Source organism: Erythrolamprus reginae, chromosome 9 (assembly GCF_031021105.1).
Source record: "Erythrolamprus reginae isolate rEryReg1 chromosome 9, rEryReg1.hap1, whole genome shotgun sequence".
NCBI lineage: Eukaryota > Metazoa > Chordata > Lepidosauria > Squamata > Dipsadidae > Erythrolamprus > Erythrolamprus reginae.
Window position 1 is genome coordinate 56059887 of NC_091958.1, and position 25047 is coordinate 56084933.

General features: G+C 48.9%; 1 protein-coding gene across 1 annotated transcript; it reads right to left on the minus strand.

The window, feature by feature from the left end:
* Positions 1-4800: 4800 nt before the first annotated feature.
* On the minus strand, positions 4801-13899 carry UNCX (UNC homeobox). Its single transcript, XM_070760205.1, has 3 exons — positions 13491-13899; positions 9822-9997; positions 4801-6405 (listed from the first exon to the last, which is right to left on the minus strand). Exons 1-3 carry the CDS (start codon positions 13789-13791, stop codon positions 5395-5397), a joined length of 1488 nt encoding a protein of 495 aa, XP_070616306.1. The 5' UTR covers positions 13792-13899; the 3' UTR covers positions 4801-5394.
* Between the last annotated feature and the right edge of the window lie 11148 nt (positions 13900-25047).

The following is a 25047-nucleotide window of genomic DNA, read 5'->3' on the forward strand; positions in this document are numbered from 1 at the left end:
TTTTCACGCTCCTTCCGAGGTGCTGAAATAATATCTTCTCATTAGGAGGCTGCGAAGCCGGGCTAATTTATCCAAACTGTCAGTGCCTTGTAGAACCCCGGGTTAAAAATAAATCAGCCAAGAAACCGCCCCCATCATTTCTCTCCCCCCCACAAGCCCACTCCGGCTTCCCTGCCTTCTCCCCCACCCCACCTGCGAAGGACCCGGCACACTACCCATGTGGCACTCCCCAAGCCTCCCGGGGGACCCCCTCACCCTCACCCCTCAACACCCCCCTTCTTTAGAGGAAGGAGACAACAGATCGAGGGACTGGGGTGGGGGCTTCTCTGCCAGTGTGAGAAAGAGATAAATCCCCCCACTGCTGGGGGGACACAGGTCAGCAGCCGCCTTGTCCACAAGCTCGGCTAGAGCCGTTATACCAGATCTGCCCCCCCACAAGTCTCCAAAAAGACGTTTCCCCAAAGTTCCAAACGAAAGCCACGCACTATTTTTCAAAGGCTGCTGGTCAATTTCAAAAGCTTCGTCAAGGCCCAGTTAGTCAATTTCACCTCGCCTAACGAACCCTCCCCGCACTGGACGAATGGACAGAGTGTTTGAAAACTCAACACCAGAAAGGAACACACAGGCCATAAACGCACCCACATATACAAACAGGCTGCCTTGTGCCTGGACTCACAACTCGCCCCCTGGCAACAAAGACAGCGACCACCACTCCGATCACCGGCAAAGAGGGGGGGGGGAGGGAGAGAGAGAAGAAGGGAGAGAGAAGGAAGGGGGGGAGAGAGAGACAAAAGAAGAAGAGGAGGAGGAGGAGGAGGAGGAGGAAGAAGAAGAAGAAGAAGAAGAAGAAGAAGAAGAAGAAGAAGGAATGAGAGAGGGGGGAATGGAGGAGAGAAGGAAGAATAGGGGGGAGAGAGAGAAGAAGAAGAGGGAGAGAGAGAAGGGGAGAGAGAGAAGAAGGAGAAGGGAAGGGAGAGAGAGAGAAGGAGAGGGGGGAATGGGGGAGAGAGAGAGAAGAAGGGGGAGAGAGGAGGAGATGAGGAGGAGGAGTAGAGAGAGAGAACGAGACAGGGGGAATGGGAGAGAGAGAAGAAGAAGGGGGAGAGAGGAGAAAAAGAGGAGGAGGAGGAGTAGAGAGAGAAGGAGAGAGGGGGAATGGGAGAAAGAGAAGAAGAGGGAGAGAGGGAAGGGGGGAGAGAGAGAGAAGGAGAGAGAGAAGGAGAGAGAGAAGGAGAGAGAGAGAAAGAGAGAGAGAGGAGAGGGGGGAGGACAGAGAGACAGAGGGGGGGGGAAGAGAGAGAGACCCAAATTTTCCAAAGCCATCCATTTACTCTGGGTAGTTTATTCGGGCGAAGAGCTCTCCGCCTAGCAAACGAGGCTCTTGAAAATTACGCCGATAATTAATTGTGCAAATTTGTTTCTATTAAATAAAAATAACACGTATTGAAGAACTCAATTAGCATTAATTAAGCTTGATATCCTAATTTGGAAGTTGTGTAATAGAAAACAAGCCTTTTAGGAAGGAAGGGGGGTTCCCCCGTTTTCTCCCCAAGCCCTTGCAGCTTGCCCCCCCTCTCTCCCCCCTCCCCTCCCCTCCCGTCTCCATACCCCCCCCCCATACTTTTCCTTTCTCTGCTTGCTGGCGAAGGAGCCAAAGCGGCCTCGACTGCCTTAGGCTCGGCGTCCCTTCCTCCGCGCCCCCCCCATCCCTTCCTCCCTCCCTCCCGCCCCCTCCTTCCTCCCCCCCCCCTCTCCTGGGAGAATTGGAAATGAGAGATGGAGACGGGGAAATCAGGAGGTGCTAAATTAGCTGACTGATCCGCGCTTATTGCCGCATACACATCCCCCCATTACGGGCGGCTTTTCCGGCAGCCTGGCTCTTAATATTCCAGGCATGGAGAAGCGGTCCAGATAGCAGATTTATCAAATGGGAAAATGAATGTATGATGATCAGTTAAATTGAAAATCAGCCCCTGCATGACAGGCCGACCTGACACCTCCGTAATTAGAAAGAAAAATGATAGCGTCCGATGCATAATAGAGCAAAAACAATTTACACTCCCCCATAATGATCCGGCGTTCAAATTGAAAATTTCTCCTGGTAGAAATTGAATTCATAAAGTGTGATTCATGGCGGGCGCATCTCCTAGAGGCTGCCTCCAACCAGATCGATGGGTAGTTTGTCTAGAATCACACAGGCTCCTGGCTCCGGGGTTGGGGGGGGTCCCCCCTCCTCCTCCGAGGGGAAGGAGAAGGGAGGGGGGAAACGCCCCCCCCTCTAAACTGCTTAAGTAAATCAGTAATTTCACCTTGAGGACACGAATGTGCGAGCTGCGATACTCCAGCGTTCAAACGCGGATCCATTATACATGAGTTCCACACGCCCCTTTCTCTCTATTTTTTTCCCCTCTGCCCCCTCCCGGCGTCCCCCCCGCCCCCTCCGCGAACCTTGCCCGTACCTCCCACCCCCCAAACGAACCGCAGATGGGAGGAAGGGGCCGAGTTATCGCGGGGGAGACAAATGGGCTCACCTTCGATAAAATAACCAACATTTTTATGCGCAATTTTCTGCTACACTTTCTCAAGTTAAATGACATTTTAAATACAGTTGGACGATTGGGCGGGCAAGGGGGGGGCGGCACGGCGAGGAGGAGGGGTCGGCGGGAGAAAGTGATTTGACAGGAGGCGGGTGGCGGGGTGGGGGACACACACGAAAGAGTCACCTCCTGCCGCCTCCAGATTGGTGGGGACAGGAATTTCCAAATTGTTTTATTTTTTAGGTGTGGGGGGGGAACTTAAGGATGCGCGTGAGGAGGGGGGGTCCTCCTCTTGTTTTCACTCCCGCTTAGAGCGCGGGGTTCATTCTCTAGCGTGGGGTGAGTGAAAGAGGAAACCAACGGAGAATTTATCGTATCGTCGGGAGCGGTTCGAGGCTGGGGAGTGACCTCGGGCGACTCTTTGACTAACTCTTTCCGCGGTTCTTTCCATTTTTAACCTTCCTTTATTTATTCTTTTTAACGCCCCGCAACTTTAGACAGAAGTTGCCCTTCGGGGTTTCACCATCTCTTCCTCTTCCTTATTTCACTTTTTAAGGAAAAGAAGGGGTTCGTTGGGGGATTTTCTCCCCCATTTCGCCCGGATTTCCCTCCCCCTTCGTACATCTCCCATCCCCTCCAACTTTCTTGCTTTTGATCTAATTATTCACTCCCCCCCCCCATAAGCCCAGTCTCCTAGAGAGCAAATATCAGAGTCACTGAGCGAAAATTATGTAAATATTATTAAAGGGACTCAGGCTTAGAAATTCATTTGCTTCGACAGAGAGGACAGGGAGGGGAAAAAACGGGGCGAGGGGAGAGGGGGCGAAGAAAGAGAGAGAGAAAGAAAGAAAGAAAAAGAGAAAAAAGCGTCCCCCTTCCTTCTGATTATTTTCAATTTATTTGCAAATAAAGGCCTGATGACCAGAAGGGATCAGAAGATATTTAACGAGGCTGTAAACATAATTCCATTGCGCGCAGACTCGCCAGAATTAATGGTTTTAATAATTGGCAAGACAATTTCAGGGGAATTGGTTGGGAGTTTTTAAGCGCCCTGCAAATTTCAAGAGGCGGGGTGGGGCGGGTGGGAGAGGTTTTTTTTTTTTTTAAAGGATGGTGGGGTTGTGAAGGCTGCGGTGGCAGGTTTTTGTGGTTTTAAAAAAACCACCCTTATTATTATTATTATTTTTAGACCCAGCCAAATTTGCTAATATATCTTTGGTGCAGCTGTCTTCCAACCCCCAAAGGTTCCCCAAGGACCCCCAACCCTATTAGAACAAATGCGTTCGTCTTTTGTATAAAGAGAGAAAGAGAGAGAGAGAGAGGGAGAGAGAGAAAGAAAGGGAAAGGGGGCGAACATTTGCGGCGCCTGTCCTATTACGCGCGACATATGATCAATAGGCTGATAACGCCGCGACATCAATATAAGCGACAGAACAATGAAACATATCATTGGACATCTATCTTAATATAGCCAGCTACAAGAGGACTGACAAAGGGAGGGGGAGGGGGGGAGAAAAGAGGGAGGCTCGGCCCGGGAGGGGGCCCCCGGTGCCAGGCCCCCTCATGAAAATTCCGGCCCACGCCTCCACCGTCTCCAGCTCCAATATGCGCGCCCGCCTCCCTCAGCTAGCGAGGCTATTATTTTCCAATTTCAATTTGACACCCCAGCCTTTCATGCTAATTCTATTATTGTAGGAAGTTTATGTGATTTCATATCACTAGAAATCGGTAATGTATAATAACCCTTTGGGCGAGGGAAGCGAATCCCCGCAGCAGCCAACGGGAAAATAATTACTTTCATATCAAAACGCACCAGGAGTTGGCCTGGTCCTTACAGCCTGAAGCTGCTAACCTCGTGTGGCGGGGGGGGGGGGGAGGATGGGGGGGGCTGGGAGGAGGAGGAGGGGAGAAAGGAGGTTAGGGGGAGGATGGCAAAATAATAATAATAATAAAATAAAATAGGGAAAAGGGTGGCCTTGGCGGAATATATTTGTTAAGCAATGAACCCTGGGAGGGCAAAGCTAGAAACGAGAGTTAAAAAGCTGGTTTAAAAAAAATATATAAAAGCTTTTTATTTATTTATTTAAACAAACCCATCGCCCCTTTGGAAGCTTTTTTTTTTTCAAATCCAATCCCAAATTATCCTTCTCCCTCTCCGTTTTTTTTTAACCAGGAGGTTATTGTTGTTTCTTAAAAGGTTTTTTTTATTTCTTTTTTTTAAGCGAAGACGAAGAAAATGCCAGATTTGATTTTTTAAGCAGGTTTTTTTTATTTATCAAAAAAAGTGTGTTATTTTTTTTCTCTCTTTTTTTTACATATATAAATATCTTTAAACATATTTTTTTTTTTTTGCAATTTACAAGGTTTGAGGAGTCGCTGTTGTGTCTGGTTGGTTGAGGGGGGATTTTCCAAAAAATAAAAATAAAATGAAACAAAAAAGCAGTTTGCATTCAGGTCAAGTCCAGCTTCGGGCAAAATAAACCCCATCCTCCCGCCTCTCTCGGAACTTCTTTGGGGAAAAGAAACCAAAGAGACTAAAATGATTTTAAAAAAAATTTCTCCCCCTTTTAAAAAAAATAAAAATCGGTCACCTGATTTCAAGAGGGCAAAGTTAGAACCTGGGAGGGGAGGAGGGAGGCGGAAGAAGAAGAATGGGGAGAAAAATAGAGGGTGGGGGGAACCGAGGGATGACGGAGAAGAATCTAGGAGGAAAGAGGGAAAAAAACTTTTCGGGAATGTGAGAAGTTTCGACGGATCCGTTTGCGCCCCCGCCCCCACCCCGCCCCACCCGCCAGGAATCTAGCAGATAAAAGATGCTGATCGGGCCCCTCCCGCTCCAACCCCCCCTTCCTTCCTTCTAGTCCATATCCACCTCCTCGCAGTCCAAACAGTTGGTCTCCGTGGCAGAGTCTCGCTCCGTCGCGCGGCAATCCGGGTTGCCTTTGGCGTGGCCGGCCTCCTTGGAGGGCGACTTGGGGGCCGCCGACGGGCCGCCGCTCCCATCCCCCTGGGAAGCCGAGTCGAGGCCGTAGGGTGCGGGGGAGCCGGGGGCGGCCAGCGGCGAGGCCAAGACCTTCCTGGGCAAAGTGGAGGCGCCGTCGCCGGGCGCGGAGATGGAGGCGGTGCTGCTGCTTTTGGGGGGCGCGGGGTCCGGGCTGGGGTTGGCGGCGGGGAGCGGGGAGCCCCTCTGGGGCGCCTCCTGGGCTGGGTTGCTCTTCAGGGCGGCCTGGGGCACGATGAAGCCCAGCGGCTGCGTGATGGGGTAGAGCAAGAAGTGACCTTTACCGATCAGGGTGCGCGCAGTCGGCGCGCAAGGGGCCAAGGCCGGCGAGAAGTCCAGCGCCGCTTTCCGCCGAGGCGGCGAGTCCGACAAAAGGCTCTCCACGCTGAAAGGGTTGAGCTTGGGGTAGCCGACGGGCAGGGCGGGGGGGCCCGCGCAGTCCGATCCCGACGGGCCCCCCAGGTGGTCCTTGGCGGCGCAGCGAGCCGGGTAGAAAGCCGGGTCGCAACCGCCGGTCAAGGGCGCGTGGGGGCCGCTACCGGAGGGCGTCTTGCAGCCGTCGGGGGGGTCTGGAGAGAGGCCGCCGCCCCCGCCGCCGCCCCCGCCGTCGCTGTCGGAGCTCTGGGTGCTGCTGTTGACCGAGAGGCCGCTGGGCGAGTGCAGGCCGCGCGCCTGGCCCTTCAGCAGCTTCTTCTCGTGTTTGCGCTTCTTCTTCTCCATCTTCTCCAGCTCCTTGCGCGCGATCTCCTCGGGATCCATCGGCTCCCCGCTGCAGGTGGTGGGGTGGGAGTTGTGGGCCGGTCTGCCTGGACCCTTCTTCGTGTTCTCTTTCTTGCGCCACTTGGCCCGACGGTTCTGGAACCAGACCTACAAACGACACCGGAGAAGGAGGAGCGGTTTAAAAATATGGCGGCTCTGTTTGAAAGTCCCATTGCTACCACTGTTGTAAGCCGCCCCGAGTCTAAGGAGAAGGGCGGCATAACAAAAAAAAATTTAAATTAAAAAATTAAAAAAACATCGAATAAAGGCCTTACAAACCAGGGCCACGATTGACCCACCCTTAGATCCGCCCACAATACAATTGTAGAACTATAAATTAGGGTTTTTAAATTGTTTTGATATTCTTTCTAGCCGTTGTAAGCCGCCCCTGGTCCTTCGGGAGTTGGGCGACATACAAATTGAATATTTAAATTATTTATTGATTAATTGTATTTGTATGACTCGGGGAGGCTCACAACATAATAATTATTATTAATAAATAAACTCGCCTCGGGCCCTCTGCGCCTGGGGGCCGGGTGGTTTTGGGGATGCAAGCGAACCATTAAAAAACAGGGGATTTAGTCCTTGGTATACGTGGCGATCAGGGCGCTGGCTTTTGAGCGATATTCGGAAGAAAACACAGGAGTTGGGGTTGGTTTTTTAGAGACGGGGAGGGGGGGTTCTACCCCACACAGGCCAGAAAAGTTGGTGGGAGGCTGAGGAGGTTGAAAAGTATAGATGGCGTTTGGAAGCGCACCCCTCCCCCCCCCCACAAGAGAAGAATGTAAATAAATAAAAGGAAAATTATTAGATTTATAGGAATCCGGAAAACCGGGAGACCCGAATCAAAATATCAGCCCCCCTCTTCTTTCTTCTCCATCCACGAGGGTTGGGGGTGGGGGGAGTTTGGGGGAACCGAGTTTCTGCTTCTCCGCGCATTCCCCCTCCCCTCTCCGCGACGCCTTGCAAATAGCCGCCTCTTTAGCCAGCATCCCCACAAACAAGGATTTTGGGGGCCTGAGGAGCGATCCTAAACGCTCTCTATTTCTACAACGGCTGGAGGAAAAGGGAAAAGGGTATATCTTAGTTTTATTACTATTATTTTAAAAAATAATGAAAGGTAAGCGCGAGAGAGGCAGAAAACGCGCGCAAGGTGGGGGGAGCCAGAACTTTAGAGGAAGAAAAATCCGCACGGGACCCCTTTGGGGAGCGAGATAGCCCCGAGGACGGGGGGGGGCTTCACCACAAAAGGCCCGAGAGTTTGAGGACCCCCTACCGCCAAATCACAAATTTAGGACGCCTGGGAGATGAAAACCTTGAAGGAGAGACCGGGGCTCCTCGGTTAGGAGCGCATCTCGCTGGGTTCTCGACAGGCGGTGGAGAGGATTCATCCCACCCGGCTAGGATTCCTGAGGGGGGGAGGAATGGGGAAAAGAAAACCTCTGAACCCCGTCGGAGATCAAGCCTTGACGCCCCTCTCCCGAAAAACCAAAAGCCGCGCCAACGTCCCAAGGGAACCGGTCAGATTTAGCAGCCCCCTTTCCACTATTTTAATCCCAATGTTCAATCTAATGAGATGGGGAGAAACCGCGGAGGCGACACAATTTTAGCCTGGGGGGGGCCTGGGGAGAGGGGTGTAATCAGCCATCTGGGTGGGGGGGATTGGGAGGAGAAAGCGAGAAAAGGAACTCGGGAGAGGAGTTGAGCATCCAGGATTTGGCTGGCTAAATAATCTCCACTGAAAAATTTCAGCGTTTTCATTTTAAAAAAAACAACCACATATTATTTTTTTTTTCTAAACCGTAACAACAATACGAACCACCTCCCCAAATCGGCCTTTCCGTCGCTCATTCCTACTGCAACCCTCAACGGAGGAAACTTTTTAAATAAATAATAAGTAAATAAATTAGAACTGCAACACTAACAATCGCTCCATTTTTTTAAAAAAAAAAATCCGTTTTCGGGATTTAAACGCCGGGAGAATGAATCGCTGCCTTATTCATTTTAGTGTTTGCTTTTAAGGAAAGGGGAGGAGGGTCTCTTGGACAAGCCAGTTTTATTTCAGATACCGATTTTTAGGAAACCCCCCCCCCCCAGGTAAAATCGGCTGCGGCTGGGGAGCTGGTTGCAATTCCTGGGTTTGGTGGGGTTATATTTCTTCCTCTTCCCCCCCCCCCTTAACTGCTTCGGCGTTTAGCTTCCTCCAGCCCTTGTCGGGCAGAATTACTAATTATCGCATTAGAGGAAAAATCAAGGATCTTGACTTCAGTCAAAACCCTTGAGCAGATTGGATAAAAGGCTTTGGAAGCAGACGGGGTCAAAAGGAGGCAGGCAGGGAGGGAGGGAGGGCGAAAGTATTTTGTAAATACACTTTTTAGACAAGGTCTGCTTGGATTCATGGGAACCTTACTAGCGGGAGGAGGCAGAGCGCGGGGAAAGGTTTGGTTTCCTTTTTGTGCATCTTATTTGATGGGTTCGAGATGTGTTTCAGGGAGGGCTACAACGCCTCGGGTAGGGGCACCTTTCTGATTTTAGGCTTGGGGTTTCATTCCAGGGGCCTTTGGGTTCTTGGCTTTGTGTAGGGAGGGGGAGGCCCGCTTTGTCAAGTGGAGAGAGCCCACCCCTCCCTTCGCCAGCCTTCCAAATTCAAACCCGGGGGTTCTTGAACCCAATTAATTGGCCCCTTTGAAGCTTCGAGTGGGGTGGAGTATTAAACGCAGCGCGGAGAGGCGACGCGCTTGCGGGTGGGTGGGTGGGATAAGTCAGGAGAAAGGGCCGGGGGATCGAATGAAGAAATCCCGGCTATGTGTGTGTGTAAACACAACAACAGAGTGGGTTTTTTAAAAAAAAAAATTCCAGGATCTAACATGTACCACCCCGTTCCTACAGCCCCTATCCCATCCGCCTCCCCCCCCCCCACTCCTCAAAAATGCAAAATGTATTTATTTACTTATTTAAGAATTGTCCTAAAAATGCGACGTCCATTGCGATCTCCTGAATGGGGATTTTTAACACTCTGACGACTAACGAGAACGGTAGAGGACTAACGAAAGCTTAGTTAATTTTAGCAATTTTAAATACATTTTAATCGTTGCGGAGATCGCAATGGCTGTTGCTTATTTATTTATTTATTTATTTATTTGTTTGTTTGTTTGTTTGTTTGTTTATTTATTTATTCATCCATCCATCCATCCATCCATCCATCCATCCATCCATCCATCCATTCATGCCTGCATGCTGCGTTTATCACTTTTTGCGGAGATCTTTGGATGCAAATACTGTAGTGGCTTTGGGGGGTGGGGGTTTTTTTTGGAGTGGGGCAGGAAATAAAAGGGAAAATAACCCCAAGGATTGCAAATTGGCCCCGTCCCCAAAGGAAGAGAATCCGCAGGCCTCGAGAAGGAGATTTGGAGCCGGAGAAGCGGCGGAACGACGGAGGGGAGAGGCAGGCCCGCTTAGCCTCGTGGCGGAAGGGGCTCCCCGGGCAGCGAGGAAGGAAGGGCCAAGCAACACCCCGGTTTTACCTGCACGCGCGACTCCACGAGATCCAGCCGCAAGGCCAAGGCCTCCCGCATAAAGACGTCGGGGTAATGGCTTTCGTTGAAGGCCTTCTCCAACTCCTCCAGCTGCCAGCCCGTAAAATTCGTCCGGGTCCTTCGCCTTTTGCACCCCGGACTTTCCTTGTCTGGATCCACCGAGTCTGGGGAGGGGAAGCAGAAAGGAGCTAAAGGAAAGGAAGCTGAACCCCAACACACACATCACATCCTTAAGAATCTCCTTGGAAGATTTCCACACTGGAGTATTTTCAAAATATTTCCATTCATGGTAGAAACAGGACAGATAGATGGAAACATAGAAACATGGATGGATCTATGTTTATCCCAGGCATGTTTAAATTCAGTCACTGTGGATTGACCAATCACATCTGCTGGAAGTTTGTTCCAAGCATCTACTCCTCTTTCAGTCAAATAATATTTTAGAAACATAGAAGATAGACGGCAGAAAAAGACCTCCTGGTCCATCTAGTCTGCCCTTCTACTATTTCCTTTTTTCTACCTTAGGATGGATCTATGTTTATCCCAGGCATGTTTAAATTCAGTGACTGAAGATTGACCAACCACGTCAACTGGAAGTTTCTTCCAAGCTTCTACTACTCTTTCAGTGAAATAATATTTTCTCACGTTGCTTCTGATCTTTCCCCCAACTCACCTCAGATTGTGCCCCCTTGTTCTTGGGTTCACTTTCCTATGAAAAACACTTCCCTCCTGAACCTTATTTAACCTTTAACATATTTAAATGTTTCAATTATGTCCCCCCTTTCCCTTCCGTCCTCCAAACTATACAGATTGAGTTCATTAAGTCATAGATAGATAGATAGATAGATAGATAGATAGATAGATAGAGATATTTACACACACACATACACATATATTACATACATACATACATACACATACATACATACACATATTACAAAAAGAAAACCCCCAATCTTAATTCGAATTCATATGTCCCACATCTAAACGCTTCGCTTCCCCCCCTTTTTTATTTTGATTTATTTTATTTTCGAAAAAATTATATCGCCACCGATTCGCCCAGGTAGACTCAAGTAGCTTCCACTTTGGGCTCCTAAAAGCGCCTTCTTTGGAAATTAAAAGCGGCCGTTGAAAAATAGACGATTCGAAGAAGTGGGGGAAAATGGGAATCGTGGAGAATAACGCTGCCCGCTCGCTCGCGCTCTGGCGTTTTTAAAATTTTCGTCCCCTTTAGCGGTAACCTCCCCCCCCCACTTGAAAGCTCCGTTCTTGGGGAGGGGGTCTCGGACGCGTGTTTAAATTGGCACGTGCCTCGTCGCCTCGCCCTTCCCTCCCTCCCCAGGTATAAAGTTCAAGAAAGCGCCTTCGCCTAAATCAAAGTTTAACAATGGACTTTGGAGAAGGCTCCAAATTGGGGATTTGGAGAAGTGTGGCATCGAAAGGCTGTTGGGTTTTTGGGGGGGCAGGGTCGCCGGCTTGGGGAAGAAAAGAAGGGAAGCCACTAAGCACCAGATTTAAGAATCCTTGGCCTTTGGTAGAACTTCCGATAGCTCCAACCTCGAAGCTTGTTTGTTAGAGAATAGTAATAATTCATGGTAAATGGACAAAAATCCCGGATCCTTCGTTGTTATGTGTAGCCTATCCTCAGACTAGATAGGTGGACAAAAAGGCCAAACCCAGATTGAACATCTGTCTGACTGTGAATAATAATAATAATAATAATAATAATAATAATAATAATAATAATAATAATAATAATAATAATAATAATAATACGAAGGAGGAGGAGAAGAAGAAGAAGTAGAAGAAGAAGAAGAAGAAGAAGAAGAAGAAGAAGAAGAAGAAGAAGAAGAAGAAGGGAAATACTGTAATAGGAAAATAGGAATAGGAAGAATAGGAAGAATAGGAAGAAGAAGAATATTATAATGATGTTAATGATGGTGGTGATGATGATGATAAGAAGAAGAAGGAAGGAAGAATAAGAAATTATTTCTTTTATTATATTATTCTTATTATCCTATTATTAATAGGAATAATAGGAATAAGAATAATATAATGATGGTGTTAATAATAATGATAATAATAATAATAATAATAATAATAATAATAATAATAATAATAATAATAATAATAATAATAATAATAATAATATTAAATAGTGATGGAAACACACTTGGTGCATATTCAGAGGTTACCATAACAGTTTATTAGTTCCTTGGTTGGGCATTTGAGCTGTTACGTTTTTCCAATCTCAGGCTCTGAATCGAAGATTAACCAGTAATAATATTAACCTTAATAGCTCTCGGGTCCTCTTGGTTAGGACTTGAACTGTTAAGTTTCTACCGGTCCCAGATCGTGAATCGAATTGAAGATTAAATCTTAAATAATCTAATCATTCCTCTGGAAATAACCGTTTCTCGCAGAGGCTTTGTGGTGGGGGGGGGGTTTCTCTACAAAGCCGCCCTGCCTCCTAAGGCCTCGTTGCCCTCCCCCCAGTTGTCTGTTTAGACAGGGGAGCCCCCCACCCACCCACCCACGATAGGATCCCAGCACTGGGCCGAGGGGTCGCGTGGGAACCAAAATCCCTGCCTCTCTTCTTTCCTCCTGCGTGGTGGGTCTCCAAACAAACGCCCCCCACCCCGCATCACCTTTGAAGTAGTTATTGTGTTAGCCGAGGGTCCCTTAAAACGCCTCTCCTGCCGTTACAGACGCCCCCCCATCAGACAGACTTCAAAGATGCTCGGGGAAGATCCCCCCCGCCTCAATTCCGCCCCCCAAACAGATTCCAGCGGGAAAGATTCGGTGGGATTCTTCGCAGGAGCGATCTTGGCTGGGACCAGGGGGATAAGAGGACCCTCTTCGTCTTACCCACCCACCCACTCACCCTTTTCGCGACCCCCTTCCCTAAAGACCCCCGTCCCTCCCTCGCTCATTGGCAGCGTTTCTGCTTCGAAGAAGCCCAAGGCCGGCCGTGGGCTGGAATGGGCTGAGTGGGGTGGGAGGCCGGACTGCAAAGCCTGGCCAACAAAGGCCTTTCTCTTAAGCCCCCTCCCCAGCTCCCGTTCAGCCAAGCCGCGGCTCTTATCCCCTTCTTCCAAAAGGGCCCTCAACTGCCCCCATCCCTATTGCCTCCATCCTCTTCCTCCTCGGCAGGATGGGAATCCTGCGCCCCCCACCCTCGCGGGGAGCGGACCCAAACAAGCAAAGGGTTGAAACCCCGGGTTAGCGGGCCGCGGCTCCTATCCCCCTCCTCCAAAGCGGCGGGTCAGCTGCCCCCTCCCCATTTCCTTCATCCTCTTCCTCCCCAGGATGGGAAGCCCGCGGCCCCCGTTCTCGGGGGGAGCGCGCCCAGCCAAAGGTTGAAACCCCGGGTTAGTGGCCCTTATATCCCTCCTCCAAAGCGGCTCTCATCTGCCCCCTCCCCATTTCCTTCATTCTCTTCCTCCCCAGGATGGGAAGGCTGTGCGGAAGCGCGCCCAGCCAAGGCTTGAAACCTCGGCCCTTATCCCCCTCCTCCAAAGCGGTTGGTCAGCTGCCCCCCTCCCCATTGCCTCCATCCTCTTCCTCCCCTGCGCCCCCCATCCACCCACCCTCGGGGGCAGCGCCCCCCCACTCCCTCGGCGGCGGCTGGGCAGGCGAACGCGGGCCTGGACTTACCGCTCAGCTTAAAGGGCTGGACCTCCCCGTTGACGCCGCAGCCGGAGGGCAGGAGCGGGTTGGGGTTGACCCCCGAGGCGGCAGCGGCGGCGGCTGCAGCGGCTGCAGCGGCGGCGGCAGCGCAGGAGCCGTTGAGTAATCCGTCGATGGAGAAGGGCACCGAGGCGGCGGCGGCAGCGGCGGCGGCGGCCTGGAGCTGGTGGCCGGCCAGCTCGTAGACATGCGGCGGTCCGATGGGGTAAGGGAAGCCCACCATGCCGCCGAACTGGGCGTGCGGGTGCTCGAGGAGGCGGCTGTCCATCCTGGGGGGCGAGCGGGGGGCTCTAACGCGGCTGGGGCCGAGGCTGCTGCCGCCACCGCCGCCGGAGGAGCGCGGGGGTGGCGGCGGCGAGGCGGTGGGGCAAGCCGGGCCGCCCGGGCGTTTTAACTTTAGCACCGGCAGGCCTCCCCATCATTAGGTTCAGGCCCGGGGAATTTGGGACCAATAAGAAGCAGGCAGCGGGGCTGACGTCAGAGGCGTGGGGGGGTGGGAGGGCTTGGAGGGGGGGTGAGCGGGGAAGGAGGGAGCCGACCGTTCTCCATATCGATTGCTAATTATACCTGACATCCACCCTCAATAAACAATATCACAACTGTCACAACAAGACAAGGAGAAGCCGGGGAGGGGAGGGGGGTCCCTCTCTCTCTTTGATAAGAACTCCGGGCCCCGAGGGAGGGGGAGGGAAGGGGAGGGAGGGGGGCAGAGGACAGAGGAGGAAAGCGGGGTGGGGGCGACAAGGGGGGGGCGCGCCCAGAAAGGACCAGGGAAGAACTTCGGAGGCTGAGAACCAAACCCACCCGGAGCATCCCGCGTTCCTGGCGGACCCCCCCCCCTTTAAATCACTAATAGATTTCCCTGCGTGGTGGAAGGAGGGCCGCCCTCCTCTCCCCCCTTTTTCCTCTCGCCTCCCTCCCCCCCCCCCGCGGTCTTCCTCCTCCCCGTCTCCCCCCAGAAATTCTCCCGTTCCTCTGAACCTTTTAAAGTGCTGTTGCTCCAATTACAGGGAGGCGTTGAGCGGCAAATAGACTGATCCAATAATAGGAGATTCATCATCCCTTCTTTCCAGGGCCTGTCACGATGAATTTAAAACTACAAGCCTTTTCATCTCCTCTCTCGGGCTTCCTCCTCCTCCTCTCTCTCTCTCTCTCTCCCCCCTCTTATCCCTCTGCAAAGAGGAAGAGGAAGGAGAGGGGGCGCGAACTGGAAAAAGCTTTAAAAACGCCGGTTAACTGCAGCAGAAATAAGGGGTGCCAGTGAATGGGGGTGCGTATATATCCACCCACCCATCTACCCATTTACCTGCCTACCTATCTATCTTGTATTTATCCGTTATCCATCCATCCATCCATCCATCCATCCACCCACCCACCCACCCACCCACCCACCCACCCACCCACCCACCCATCCATCCATCTATCTATCTATCTATCTATCTATCTATCTATCTATCTATCTATCTATGTATCTATGCCATTGGGTTGTATCAATCAAAATAATAATTAAAGGTTTCTTTCCCCCCCCCTCCCAATCCCGGGAGAAAATAAAATCACCCACGTACTAAATTATGAATGGGCCAGAGGGTGCCTAATTAAAAAACAAACGGGCGATTTGGCAAAAGAGCATACTCATATTTCGCATTCTGTGTTTGCGTGTGTGTGTGTGTGTGTGTGTGTGTGTGTGTGAGAGAGAGAGAGAGAGAGAGAGAGAGAGAGAAATATAGTTATAAAGATGCATATAGAAAGACCCGCGCGTATCCAAAGGCGCCTCTCCGCATTCAAACCCGCGCAAACCCTCTCATAAAGCCCCCATACACGCGCACATTTTACCCAGAGCAAAATCTGAGGCCGGGCTGGTATTTCTGAACCCAATAAGCAGAAAAGAGGACCAAGCTAAGTTCCCTCGGCCGAAAGAAAGAAAGAAAGACCTCGAGAGAGAGAAAAAACACACAACCTTTCCAGGTGCCTGGGAGGGAAAGGAGCCAGTCCCGGATCCCAGGCCCTGCAGGAGGAGGGCTCGGAGACCGAAGAAGCCCGGGGCGAAAGCAGAGCCTGGGAGGGGGGTCTTCCTTGGGGAGAACCGGTCCTTCGGAAACCCGACCCTTGTCCGACAGGCCAGAGGATGACCAGTGTAGCCAAGGGTCAGTCTAGAGCCAGCCAGCGGCTCCCGCAAACGCCCGAAGCGCACAGGGGGCACAAGTGCGCCAGCGGGCCCCTTCCGGGCGAGGAAGCGCTCTTTTTACAAGCTCACGGTTTGGGGAAGAGGGAAAAGTTTACGGGGACCCCTTCCTCCCCTGGGCGCGCGTCCCCTCTGCTTTGGGTGCCGCGGATGGCAGTCCTGGGAAACGAATTCAACTCCAAAGGCGCAGCTTCTGCTGGCGGGGGGGAGGGGGGGAAGGAGTTCCGGCCTAGATTCGCGGGAGGGCAGCATCTTCGGGATCCCGCTCTCCCCAAAAGTCTTCCCTGCGCCGAGCGGTTTCCAGCTGCTGATCCAGGTAACTCCGTGCGTAAAAAGTTTAGCAGTCCTTCTTCCCGAGCGCGCGCCGGATACCCACTAGAGGAAAGCCAGCAGATGAGATTTAACACCCCCCATACCTCACCCCCAGAGACCACCCTTGCAAGCCGAGGGGTCCCCCTGCCCTTTGAGACGGACGCCTGACCCAGGAGCTGTTCCAGAGGGAGCAAAAGGCAAAGGATTGGGCCACGCGCAGCCCGCGGCTGTTCCTTCCCTTTCCTCGCGCCCCGGGCGCCTCCCGAGAGGTCAGCAGGGTTTTCTCTCCTGTCGGCCGCGCGCCAAAAAGCCGCTTTAACCCTCTCCCCAGTAAAAAGCGAGGCCCCCCCGCACTTCAATTCCCCTACAAAGAGAGGAAACGGGGCGCTCTTCCCACTCCCCAATAAACTGCGCGCGCGGCGCCCCAAGGTCTCCAACCCCAGCTGTCTCTACAGTTTAGCCCCAATCTTCTGGGGGTCTTTCTCGAGGTGAAGGCCGCCGGAGGGGTCTTAGCCCTATCCGGCTAGGTTTAGGGTCTGCCACCCCCCTTTCAGAAGCGGCCCTGTCCGAAATCTGGTGCTTTTCCTAAGCCAAAAAAATTTGGGGTGACTGGTGCGTAAAACGCCCGTCTCTTCTCCAAATACAATCCCAAATTCCCTAACCTGTCTAGGCCATTTTTCGGGTTAATAATCACAAGAATATTTCTGCATTCTAAGTGACCTTTTCTTTTAAAAAGGCAAGAGGAGAGAAATCTGAAGAAAAACGCAACCATCGCCTCTTTTTATTTATTTTCAAAACTTCCCGTCTCTTTTCAAACTTCAGATCCTTATGGCATTTTCGAAGCTTTCAGAGAGAACCCGAAACGCGTCTCCGGAAAGATACTTTTTTACGGGACCTTTTGCCCCAAATTTCATGATCCACGTGGATGGCGCACCCAGGGTCAAAAAGAGGGGCGTTTAATTTCAGCGGCTGCGCCGATCAGACCTGCAGGTTCCAATTCGGAGTAGCAAGAGCGGGACGCAAAGCCAAATCCGAATTGCCCTCGGATTCCCTGCGCGATTGAATATCTTTGCGAGGAGCCTTTTGTCCTTTCTTTTTTTCCGGTTCTAAATGAAAGCCAAAAAAAGTAAAAATAAAATAAAATAAAATAAAATAAAATAAAATAAAATAAAATAAAATAAAATAAAATAAAATAAAATAAAATAAAATAAAATAAAATAAAATAAAATAAAATAAAATAAAATAAAATAAAATAAAATAAAATAAAATAAAATAAAATAAAATAAAATAAAATAAAATAAAATAAAATAAAATAAAATAAATTCAAAATTCAAAAATAAATAAAACAAGCAATGTAGTGGCCCGACACTCTCCCGCAGCCCCGCCCCTTGCCCACCTCAAGGGAGGGGAAGAAGGAGATAGGTGGTTACTAATTCCGGGGTGAGAGGCCAAGGGTTCCCCTTTTCAACATAATTTAATTTCTTTCTCTATAAATACTAAATGTAAACTGTAGCCACTGAAGCAAGTTTTCGCCTGTAGCAATAAAACCTTCGTTTTCTGTCGGATTTCAGGACTAGGAATGCCAAAGGAACGTGGGTTTGAATACAAAGCGGTAATCAATCCTGCCCACGAATAAAAAAGGGGGGGTGTTCCCCCCCTCCCCTCTCTCCCCCTCCCTCCCGCTCGCTTCTGCCTCTCTTTTATTATAATGAATTAATTCGACTTTATTTATCCCATTTTCTGGAGCTGACAGAATGTTAATTTGAGTTGAAATTTCTCTCGCCTCTCACTCTCTGACCTTTGGCCTCAGGCTGGCGTGTTGTAATAACCTGAATCTTTCAACAGAAGCCCTGATAATTGTTACCTTATTAGCATGCAAATTGTTTAATTAATATTATTATGGAGAAGCATACAATCCGTCCGTCACTTGACCTCCAGAGCAAGTCCAACGCAGCAGCCAACTCCGCGCATTTCAATGGACACATTTCAAAATCGACTTTGCAAATATATACATACATACATGCGTACATACATACATACATATATCCATACACACACACACACACATATAAGCACACAGATATATACACACATACACACACAAACACTTATATATATACACACTTACACACACATTTTTCTCTCTTACACACACACATATAGACACACTTACACAGAGAGAGAAGGGCAGCATACAAATCTAATTATTAATAATAATGATAATAATAATAACAATAATAATAATAATAACAATAACAACAACAACAATAATAATATATACACAACACCTTTTTCACATATCTTTCTCTCTCTCTCTCACACACACACACAAACATACACTCCTCCCCCTCTCTCTTTCTCTCTCTCTCTCTCTTTCTCTCCCTCTCTCTCTCTTTCTCTTTCTCTCTCTCTCTCTTTCACTTTCTCTCTCTCTCTTTCTCTCCCTCTTTCTCTCGCTCTCTCTTTCTCTCTCTCTCTCTCACACACATTGAAATCTCCCCCCCCCCTCTTTTCTTTCCCTGCTCCTTGTTGAAGTTTCAAATAATAATGGACGACAGCGATAAAAATAATAATAATCTCTTAAAATGCTCGAGAAGACTCTTTAAGGGGGGGGGAGTGTTGAGAAAGAGAGAAAGAGAAAGGGGAGGGGGGACCTTTGATCCCACTCTTTCTTGATATCTTTTCATTCCGCCACTCTATCTTCAAACAGAAAAAAAAGAAGAAAAAAAGAAAGAAAGAAAAAAGCCAGGCGAGCGCGCAAATGAGCGAAATGGGTTTTTTTAAAAAAAATTCTTTTCTCCCTTAATTTTTTTTTAATGCGATGTGGAGTTTTTTTTTTTCTTTTCTTTTTCTTTCTTTCTTTTTTTTTTCTTTCCCCGACATCAAAATTTTTCATAATTGCTTCCATGCCAATAGAAACAGCGGCTTTCAAGGCACCCGATTTCCGTGGCTCTTCTTGTAAAGCCGGATTGGAGGCAGCGGCGCAGGGAGACGAGGGGGGGGGACGGGCGGGGGGGGCGGTTTGCGGGGGTGGGGGCGTCGGAGGGAGGAAGAAAGAATAGCAGCCCTTGACATGCAGTCCTGGGAGACGTCGCATTTAAATCTCTTTTTCTATAGCCGAGTGACATTGTCAGATGCTAGCTTTAATTAACTTGATAATAAGACGTACAAGGCGCGCTTTCGGGACGCCCAACGCCCCCCCCCCCTCTCCATCCATATGCACACGCGCGCGCACACACGCGTATCCATCTGTGTGTGCATTCGTTCTTTATCTTGCACGGAGCAACTTCGGCAGGATTTGGGGGGGGGGTCCTCGCAAAGAGCCTCAAATTCTCCTGCGCCCCAAACCCATCCTTCTCCATATCCCCCCCCCCCCAAAATATCCCCCAATAACCTCGTTCGCTCGTGCCGGACAAAGGAAAAGTCAAAGGGGGCAGAGAAGTGAAGAGAAGGGGGGCGCTGGGTCTGTACCCCTTTTCCGCCTGGGCTGCACCGAAACGGTGGAGGATCCTTTTTAAGGGCGCGCGACCGCTTCGGCTTGGAGAAAGAGGGGTAAATCTCCCCATGTCCTGGATAAACAGATCCGGGCTCGTGGGGGGAGGGGGGCAGGCGGTAGGGAGTGTAGTGGACGCCTCTTGCAGGACCCGAACCAGTCCCAGCCCAGTCCGTTGCTGGAGAGGTGGATAGGATGGAGGGGGCGCGTAGCCCCTCTGCTTCTCTCTTCTTTTCCAAGGCGAGAGACGGTCCCTCTCTAGTGGAAGCTATTTTTGCGTGGAAACGGCTCCGGGGTTTTTTTGGGTGGGGGGGGTCCCTGGGTAGGGGTCCCGGGCGCTCCCCTCCGCTTCCTGGCGGCGGGGGCGCGCAGGGCGAGCCGCAGCCCCTCTGCGCGTTTTGCCCGCCTAGCGAAACCGGGAGAGAACCGGGGAGACGGTGTGAGTGTGTGAGAGTTTTACTTTAGAGTAGAGGGGAACGCCGAGCCTTGATTTCCCCGCCTTGTTTGAAAACCTTAAGCTGGGGTCGTCGTCCTGTTTTTGGTGGTTGGCGAGCCTACCTTGCAGGGTTGTTGAGAAGGGGCGCGAAAGGATAAGGAATTGGCACCGACCAGAAGGAGGGAGATTCCTGTCCCCCCCCTCAGGGGGCTTACAGTGGGCAAGTCTCAGGCCAGGGGAGGGAGGGGCCGAGAAGGTATGTCCCCCCTCCCTGGAGGATCTTTGGGGGACCCCCATCTTGAGTCTGTACATATCTCTGACCAACCACCAACAAAGATTGTCCCCATATTCTCTTTCTCTCTCTCTTTCTCCTTCTCTCTCTCTCTTTCCCTTTTTCTCTCTTTCTCTCCCTCTTTCTCTTTTCTTTTCCTTTCTCTTTCTCTTTCTCTCTTTCTCTTTTCTGTCTCTCCCTCTTTCTTTCTCACTCTCCCTCTCTTTCTCTGTCTTTCTCTCTTTCTTTTTCTCTTTTTCTCTTTTTCTCTTTCTCTCTTTCCTTTTTCCTTTCTATTTCTCTTTTTCTCTCTCTTTCTCTGTCTTTCTCTCTCTCTCTCTCTCTTTCTCTCCCTCTTTCTCTTTCTCTTTCTCTCTCTCACACACTTACACAAACAGACACATGCAAAACAAAACAAAAAAAAAGCAGCAAAGCATCTCGTGGTGGTGAATTCCGCTGGCTAGGATTTAAGAGAAAAGCTTATTTCTGTTTTCCCAGATGGGAGGAGGAGAAGCAGCTGTTTGCCCTGACTTTGAGCCCCTGGAGAAGTGATTTTATGATGATAAACCCAGATGAGGGTTGGCCTGAGATGTTTTAGGGACAGGACCTGGCCGTTTTTATCTGCCTATATCCGATCTTTCTCAAAGAGCCTGGGAGATGGGCATGTTTCACTATTATTATTATTATTATTATTATTATTATTATTATTATTATTATTATTATTATTATTATTATTTTAAAAACCGGGGTAGTTGGAGAGTCCTTGAAATTAGTTCGTGCAAATAAAGAACTCTGCACAGCAGGAATGAATTTTTCAATATATACTGCTCAAAAAAACAAAGGGAACCCTCAAATAACACATCCTAGATCTGAATGAAAGAGATTTTTTTGGTGGTGGGGGGATAGGTGGGTCGCTGCATCTTTGCCTGGCCTCCTAAATACACTGCTCAAAAAATAAAGGGAACATTTAAACAACACAATGTGTTTAAGAGAGGGGTGGCATACAAGTCTAAATTATTATTATTATTATTATTATTATTATTATTATTATTATTATTATTACTGTTGTTATTGTTGTTGTTGTTGTTGTTATTATTATTATTATTATTATTATTATTATTATTATTATTATTCCAAGTCAATCAAACTTCTGTGAAATCCAACTGTCCACTTAGGGAGCAACACTGATGGACAATCAATTTCACCTGCTGTTGTGCACATTCAACTTTGTACAGAACAAAGTATTCCAGGAGAATATTCCATTTTACTTCCTGGGAGACCATCAGGCCCCTTCCACCCAAAGATGGGGCCTGCTCCACACCCAAGGCTAAGCCACTGGTCTTTCAACCTTAGAGAATCCCTAGGCCAGTGATGGCGAATCTATGGCACCCTCCATGGGGTGGGGGACGCTGTTTTTACCCTCCCTGAGCATTGAATTATGGGTGTGGGCACTCGCGCATGTTCAATAGCATGTGTGCATGCTCTTTCGGCACCCGAGGGAAAAAAGGTTCCCCATCACTGCTCTAGGCCCTCCAAGAGAAGTTTGCTTCCAGCCAGATGGACTCGCCCAAGCTCTTGGCTTACTTTGCTGGGTGAACCCAGCCAAATTCTGACCTACAATTCAACCATGGCTTATGTTCTAGGCTCCCAGCTAAGTATGGCTTAGCAACTGGTAGTAGGGTTCTGGCAGGCAATTTAGGGGTGATCTTGAGCCTCCCAGGAGAAGGATACCCCATGAATGGGAAGGCCTCTTTTAAGGGAATGAATGAATGAATGAATGAATGAATTGTTTGTTTGTTTGTTTGTTTGGATTTATATGCTACTCCTCTCCAAGGACTCAAGTTGGCTTACAACACATAAAAGAATAATAATAATACAATACCCTTGTCTAAATCCAATTAATTTAAAAACTAAATGTACTAGTCTATAAAACCCAGTATTATTTTAAACCAATCATACCAATCACTCAAACAACGGCCCTATGTAATATTCATCAGCCACTAATTAAAAATAAATTACTAATTAAAAATTTAAAAAATGATCATTAATAATTCTTCGCTCCCAGGTTAGGCTTGGCTTATAAAGTTTCTACCAGTCAAGACTGTGAATCTACTTTGACAAGAATAATATCCTACGTCTGGCAACAATGCCTTTAACATTATCAAACCACACCTGTCAATCTCAGGTCCTTCGGAAGGGCTCCTAAGCGGGCAAAAATGGCAGATCCAGCCTAAAACATCTGCCTGACTGTTCCATCAATCATCCTAATAACATAGCACACCGATCAGGGTTAGATCCGGCCAAGCAATACCTGAATATTTTTAAAGTTTGAATGGATCTGATCCGAAACGTTCTAATTTTACAAGAAAACAAAGCACACAGCCTGCTGGGTGTGGATCTCTGGGGGCAGTTGGTTTCAGAGGACTGGAGCCACCACAGAGAGGGCTCTTCCCCGAGGTCCCACCAACCGACATTGTTTGGCAGACGGGACCTGGAGAAGGCCAACTCTGTGGGACCTTACTGGCCGTACTGAGGGAGGAGGCAGTCCCGTAAACCTTACTTTAAGTTTGTATCTGTTGTGTGCTTCTTTGTTGTTGTTGTGGTTGAAGCTGGAGTAGTTGTTGACAGGAAGGACGTTGTAGCAGGTGATTTTAGCCCCCCGAGGCCTACAATTGAGCTGCCTTTTGGTGAATGCAGGAAGGCTGGTAATAATAATAATAATAATAATAATAATAATAATAAGAAGAAGAAGAAGAAGAAGAAGAAGAAGAGAAAGAGAAGAAGAAGAAGAAGAAGAAGAAGAAGAAGAAGAAGAAGAAAAAGAAGAAGAAGAAGAAGAAGAAGAAGAAGAAGAAGAAGAAGAAGAAGAAGAAGAAGAAGAAGAAGAAGAATTTATTAGATTTGTATACCGACTCTATCCGAAGACTCAGGGCGGCTAATAAAAACAGTAGTTATGAAGATGCTACAAGCCTGCACCATCCATCCCAGTGGCTAAAGCTTCCCAGTTTCCCAGCTCTCCAATTCCTGATGGTGGCTGGAGGGGGGGAGGAGGAAGGCCTGAAGAGGAGAGAGGGGAGGGGGGGCGTGAATGAATAATAGGAGCCAGGTGAGAAGCAGTAGATCCGTCAAATCCTCCCCAATGGTTTGCTTACAGGAATGGCTTCATTCCGTAACAGATTTCAAACCTCCCCAGAATTGGGTGGACAGAAGTGGGTGGGGAGCAGCCCCTCACTCACAATGTCCAATTCATTGGGTGGAAGGATCCCTGCCAACAGCCCCCCCCCACACACTATCTGTTGAAGAAGGCTGCCATCTCCATCATCCTGGGCTACAAACTGCTGCACGAATCCCAGCAACCAGTTAGGTCCCACAGAGTTGGCCTTCTCCGGGTCCTGTCGACTAAGCAATGCCATCTGGCGGTGCTCAGGGGAAGAGCCTTCTCTGTGGCGGCCCCAGCCCTCTGGAATCAACTCCCCCCAGAGATTAGAACTGCCCCCACCCCACCTTCCTTGCCTTTTGCAAGTTCCTAAAAACCCACCTATGTCGCCAGGCTTGGGGAAATTGAGATACCCCTGGGCTTATATGGTTTGTTTGGGTTGTGTGATTAATTTTTATGATAAGGGTTTTAATCTGTTTTTTAATATTGGATTTGTACATTGTGTATTGTGTATTGTGTTGTGAGCCACCCCGAGTCTTCGGAGAGGGGCGGCATACAAATCTAATAAATTATTATTATTATTATTATTATTATTATTATTATTATTATTACTATTATTATTACTATTATTACTATTACTATTATTACTATTACTATTATTACTATTACTATTACTATTACTATTACTATTACTATTACTATTACTATTATCATCATCATATTATTATTATTATTATCATCATATTATCATCACCATTATTATTATTATTATTATTATTATTATTATTATTATTATTATTATTATTATTATTATTATTATTACAAACACACAACCATACACACACTGTCTGTAAGATGGGATTCACATCCTACATTGGGTCAGTCCATCTTTGGCTAGACTCAACGGGGGCATGAGTCTGGGGGGGGACTTTTTTTCAGGCAACCAGAGAAAATTGTGACTGCTGCACGGGGGGGGGGGCTGTTGGGGGGGTCTGGTGCCGAACTACAAATCCCAGCATCCTTGCCAATGGCTCGTGCAGGTGGGAGCTGTCGAGAGTTGTAAGGCCCGCATCGTTCAAAAGCATCGACTTCACAGGGCTGAAAGTTTGCCCAGACTGAAAAACTCAACTCCAGAAGTTTGTCAGTTTTCCATCGCTTAGAACAATGTTTCCCAACCTTGGCAACTTGAAGATATTTGAACTTCAACTCCCAGAATTCCCCCAGCCAGCATTTGCTTCAAGTTGCCAAGATTGGGAAACACTGGCTTAGAACATACACACACACACACACTTAGCTAACTTTGGCTTAGTTCAAAGCGGATTATTATGGAAGGGGAGGCCACCAGGAGATCCCAAGGTGTTGGGCCAGGAACTAAAAAGGAAGGGGAAAGGAAAGAATGGATAATTATTAGAGAAGGGGGCTATGGCACCCCCTTCTGTACCGGAGTGGAGTGTGTGGTGGTGGTGGTGGTGGTGGTGGAGGAGGAGGAGGAGGACAACTACAGAGTCCTTGGTGCTCTCTGAGCTTGGCTGTTTTCTTACAGGCGTTTTGTGACCGAACTAGGTAATATCATCAATGCTAGCAGAGAGTGGGGTTTTTGGAGAGGAGGAGAAGGAGAGGAAGAAGAGGAAGAAGAGGAAGGAGGAAGACGAGGATAAGGAGGAAGAGGAGGA

What these genes read in the sequence shown, in the direction of transcription:
- UNCX (XM_070760205.1), bottom strand. Translation starts at nt 13,791, where the DNA reads ATGGACAGCCGCCTCCTCGAGCACCCGCACGCCCAGTTCGGCGGCATG. An exon ending in CCAGCCCTTTAAGCTGAGCG is followed by an intron (nt 9,998 to 13,490) that starts GTAAGTCCAGGC and finishes TCCCCTCCCCAG; the next exon opens with ACTCGGTGGATCCAGACAAG. An exon ending in TCGTGGAGTCGCGCGTGCAG is followed by an intron (nt 6,406 to 9,821) that starts GTAAAACCGGGG and finishes TGTCGTTTGTAG; the next exon opens with GTCTGGTTCCAGAACCGTCG.